General features: G+C 35.6%; 1 protein-coding gene across 2 annotated transcripts; it reads right to left on the reverse strand.

Moving 5' to 3' along the window:
• Nucleotides 1-111: 111 nt before the first annotated feature.
• Nucleotides 112-2719, reverse strand: LOC104802833 (RNA-binding protein 42-like). Of its 2 annotated transcripts, none has more exons than XM_010526616.1 (6): nucleotides 2451-2719; nucleotides 1755-1932; nucleotides 1543-1640; nucleotides 865-961; nucleotides 506-591; nucleotides 112-389 (listed from the first exon to the last, which is right to left on the reverse strand). In XM_010526616.1, the coding sequence occupies exons 1-6, from the start codon at nucleotides 2646-2648 to the stop codon at nucleotides 336-338; spliced, it is 711 nt and encodes a 236-aa protein (XP_010524918.1). In that variant the 5' UTR covers nucleotides 2649-2719; the 3' UTR covers nucleotides 112-335. The 2 variants fall into 2 exon arrangements, with proteins under 2 accessions (XP_010524918.1, XP_010524919.1); XM_010526617.1 differs by having other exon boundaries at nucleotides 1755-1945; nucleotides 2451-2646.
• Between the last annotated feature and the right edge of the window lie 1612 nt (nucleotides 2720-4331).

A 4331-nucleotide genomic window follows, 5' to 3' on the forward strand; every position in this document is an offset into this window, starting at 1 on the left:
ACACATAATATATATATATATATATATATATATATATATATATTGACAAATATGGATTTTCATTCAAACCAAAAATAATAATAATCATCACCCACCTAAATCATTTCAAAATAGATAGAAACGATAAATCCATTCGGTCGATCCAAAAATAAATTTGGATAAATTTGGATTAAGGTGGTGGCGATAGTGATGTTGTGTACCCAAACAAGTAATGTATTTTTCCAGAAAGGGCGAGTACTGAATATGCCAAGGTACCAAATTTTTCTCCCAAAAAAAAAAAACAGGAAACTATGAAGTAAAAGAAGATGCTTCACTTCTCTTGTGTTGGTTCATCGTCACTTGTGAAGAATGCTCTTCTTCGGCTGCTTAGCTTTCTTATGGCTGTGATGCTGAGAGGGGAGAAGAAAAAAGTCAAAGCTTTAGCTTCACCCTCTTCACTGGCCAAATTCTGATTGCTGACAACAAACAAAGAAGATTTGCTTATATATAAAAGCACACTACAAACCTTCTGTCTTCCCACTGCATCATAGTCTGTCCTTTCTCTCCAGTTGCTTTTCCGCAGCTTGATTGGACGGTTTCCGACATACTTACCTGAAAAAAAGCCGGATCGATACGGATGATTGATTATTCATCCGAATCACCATTACAGATGGTCCCAAACGAAGATAAGATACTGATAATATCATACAGATATACCAATGAAATAGAACGGGCCAAACAGAACGATAGTCCATATCGAAGTTCTGAATTTAACAGTAAAAATCAATGGGATCAAATTGAATCAACATCAACAGTAACTTATAGAGGGGAAAAAAGGATCAAGGGGGTCAACTAGATAGAGTTGTAGAGATATGAGATCCTTACCGTTCATTTCTTTAAGCGCGGCAGCAAGATCAGCAATATTGGAGAAACTAACGAACCCGTATCCCTTAGTTTTGCCTGTCCTTTTATCTCTGATAACCTTTCAGTAAACAATAGCAACATTGGGATCACAGAGAAGAAAGAGAAAATATATCACAATGCAACAGGAGAAACAGAGGCAGTGGCAGAAAGAGGCGTAAAGTTATAAGCTATGCAGGCTGAAAGACAAGTCTCGAGCAAGATGGTAAACTTTTCCCAAATGATGAACTATAAGTGGATATTCAGAAGCTCACTATCAATAATAGATAAGACTAGTCTCGAGCAAGATGGTCTTAAAATTTAACTATCAATAATAGCAGGAGGAAAAGGAAACTTTCTGGAATTCATGAGCTTCTTCTTCTTCATCATAACTAAAAGTTTCTAACACAATAAATTCAACTGAAAAGACCCAGAGATTCAAACGTTTAGAATTTTTGGGTCCTTAAATTTTACCTCTTGAGCCGAAATAAAAAGAAACAAATCAATGCGAAATGACATAAACCGAATGTAGGAGCAAAACCCTCACACACTTTAGCAAATGAAATCAAGAAAGGACATCAGACTAAAATGTCCACATGAAAAAGTAATGCATGTGTAATTGCGTATCATCACATAAGCGGGGCGGGGGCCAGATTCACTTACTTTTGCCATGTTGAAAGAAGGGAACCGAGAAAAAGCCTTCGAAAGAACATCGTCGTTCACCTCATTGCCAAGATCACCACAGAACAAGCGGTAGTCATCTGCCAAACTCCAAAACTCGTTAGACCTTCACCTCAAACAGAGAAATATGGTTCAATCTGAAAACTAAAAGAAAAACAGTACAATAAAAAAAATGAGAAAATATGATTTCCTACTTTCTGGCCACTCTGAGAGTGTAGGATCCTCCCAAGACTGCCCGGCAGCTTTTCGGGGGATAGCTCTCTTTTTGGTTTCTGCTTTGTGTTCAGTTTCGCTACTTGCTAGAGCCGCTTTCACGTTCTCAAGGGCTTCTGGTGTGATGGTCTGTGCATCCCTCTGGAACAACTGCTGTGCCTGTTCATGTATACTACAAAATCAAACCCGATGAAGGTATCTGTCTACAGACTCTACCTTGAGGAATCTAACAAAACAAACAAAGATGATGCAAACGAAACAAGCGTTCCAGAACAGCCAAGGTTGTCTTTTATATGATGATCAAAGAGTTTCTAAAATTGAAAGGCCCATTGACTCCCACTTAAACTACCTATACCGACACTTTCATTTTAGTTTCGCTTCCGCCAAATCTGTTGATTTAGCTTAAACCACAAGGGCAGGGGCAGCATACCCAAGTTTTCCCTTTTCCACAAGGGCATCATCCACAGCTAAATGAAACTACAATTCCAACAACAAAACCTAAATTCAAAGCACAGGATTCTTAAAACATACAGATCCATGCTTGATCACCAAAAGAAACAAAATTTTCAATAAAAAAAAACCCTCAAAACCCTAATTCCCAAATCCAACAACACAACCGCAAATTCCCAAAAATGCACACACCAATTCGCAATATTTCAAGTCTCAGACCCACTAACCTGCTGGTACTGAGGAAAAGAATAAACTGCGGGAACAGGGCCCACCGGCTGCGGGTAAACCGTGGCTCCGGGGATTGCCGCCGGCGCAGGAGGCGCCACATAGGGCTGCGGCGGTTGATACGCCGAAGAGTAGTACGAATTTGCGGCGTACGTGTACTGCGCCGCCGAAGAAGAGGACGAAGACGGTGGAGTCGACATCGAAGATCGGGCAAAGACGATACCGGAACTTCCCCGATAATTTCTGCCGGTAGATTTCACTTGGGGGATGAACAATTCAACCATTCGTCAACAACTAATAATGTTGCCGTCTTATTGGGCCTTATTTAAGATATATGGGCCGATTCCAGCCCAAAATATTTTTATCTGAGTTTATTGCCACGTGTAAATCCGATCCACAGGAATTTGGGACAAACCCAAGATATTGACGAGGATGATGTTGGGTTATAGGTGAAATGAAAATTAAAAAACGTAATATTTAAATGCGATGATGAGTCCGACGTGGAAAAAAAAGATGTTAGAATCTGAAAAAAAAAATGACTTGACCCGAATTTCAAGGAACGGGTCCATTTGATTTATTTCGACACAAGGACTCGTTTCCACGTGCGATAGGTTCCACACGGGCCCGCAATCAGGGATTGACACGTGGCATGAGATCAACGGCTCACCATGGAGAGCTTGGGATATTTTGACCGTTCGATTGTTTAGAGAAAACATCGTACAAACTACGTAAACATACAGTCTGACGTTCAACTGGCCCTGAATGAATAGTTATTTTTAATTCAATATGATAATATTATAATATTTATAACTGAAATTGTTATATTTTACGAGTTTTATTCCATTTTATTTTTTAAAAATAACTTATATTTATTTTAAAATTGAATTGCCTATGAGATTGTGTATAAAAAAAAACTGAAGAATATGTGATATTGTTGAATGTACTTTTGGATCACTCTTTGAATGACGTAAATTATTATTGGCTCTAAACTTATAAAAATACTTGAGTCCTTTCTGAATTTTGTCACTTTTTTAAATATATAATTTTTGAATTTTTGGTTAACATTATATGATGGACAGAAGTTTATAGGTTTTACTTAATTTTAAAGATGTTAGTGGATTTTGAAATTTGTTTTCGCTAGAAGCGAGTATAATTAAAAACATATATATAAACTATTACAAACAACTATCATCATAAAAATAAATAAAACACATTTCATTATTTTATTATATAAACATATATTTGAGTATTAATCATTATTTGTGAGTCATGATTCTCGAAATTCATGATGATAAATTTTTTTCCACAAAAAAGTGTCGAGGGTTACAGCTTACACATGAATTCTTAATATATTTTATCTAAAAAAAAATAATGTAGATTATATTATTTTACTTAGTCGTAAATTTAAAAAAATAATATAGTTTCGGATATTTATACCAACGATTGATATCTCAAATATTGTTTATTTGATTTTTAAAATTTAATAATATATTTATTCTATTTAAACATCATTTTTTTCAAGTTTAATTATTTCGATATCATCTCAAATATATTATTTTTTGTTTGGGATTAAGAAATAAAAATGTACTCTCAACGCTCTGCCTATTCATTTCTATAAATTCTACTATCTAATTGACCGTCATCTCGGTCATTCTACACACTTTTTTAAAACAATATAAAGTTGGGAGAGAATTGGCGTGTCACGTAAATTAAAATATCAAATGTCTAATCGGCGTCTCATCAATTAGAAAAATTTATTCACTAGAGATTAAGTGACATTAATAATTTAAAAGATGATCTATACTTTGTCTTACGTTTAGTTAAGGGAATTCGCAATAATCTCTCTCTCTCTCTCTCTCTCTCTCTCTCTCTCTCTCTCTATA

The sequence above is a fragment of the Tarenaya hassleriana genome, unplaced genomic scaffold, assembly GCF_000463585.1.
Source record: "Tarenaya hassleriana unplaced genomic scaffold, ASM46358v1 Cleome8, whole genome shotgun sequence".
Taxonomy (NCBI): domain Eukaryota; kingdom Viridiplantae; phylum Streptophyta; class Magnoliopsida; order Brassicales; family Cleomaceae; genus Tarenaya; species Tarenaya hassleriana.

Excerpts from the sequence above, each read along its gene's own strand:
- LOC104802833 (XM_010526616.1), bottom strand. The coding sequence starts at position 2,648 with ATGTCGACTCCACCGTCTTCGTCCTCTTCTTCGGCGGCGCAGTACACG. Across the intron at positions 1,641-1,754 it reads ACTCTCAGAGTGGCCAGAAA|ATGACTACCGCTTGTTCTGT; the intron begins GTAGGAAATCAT and ends GGAGTTTGGCAG. Across the intron at positions 962-1,542 it reads CTTCTTTCAACATGGCAAAA|GTTATCAGAGATAAAAGGAC; the intron begins GTAAGTGAATCT and ends GTTTACTGAAAG.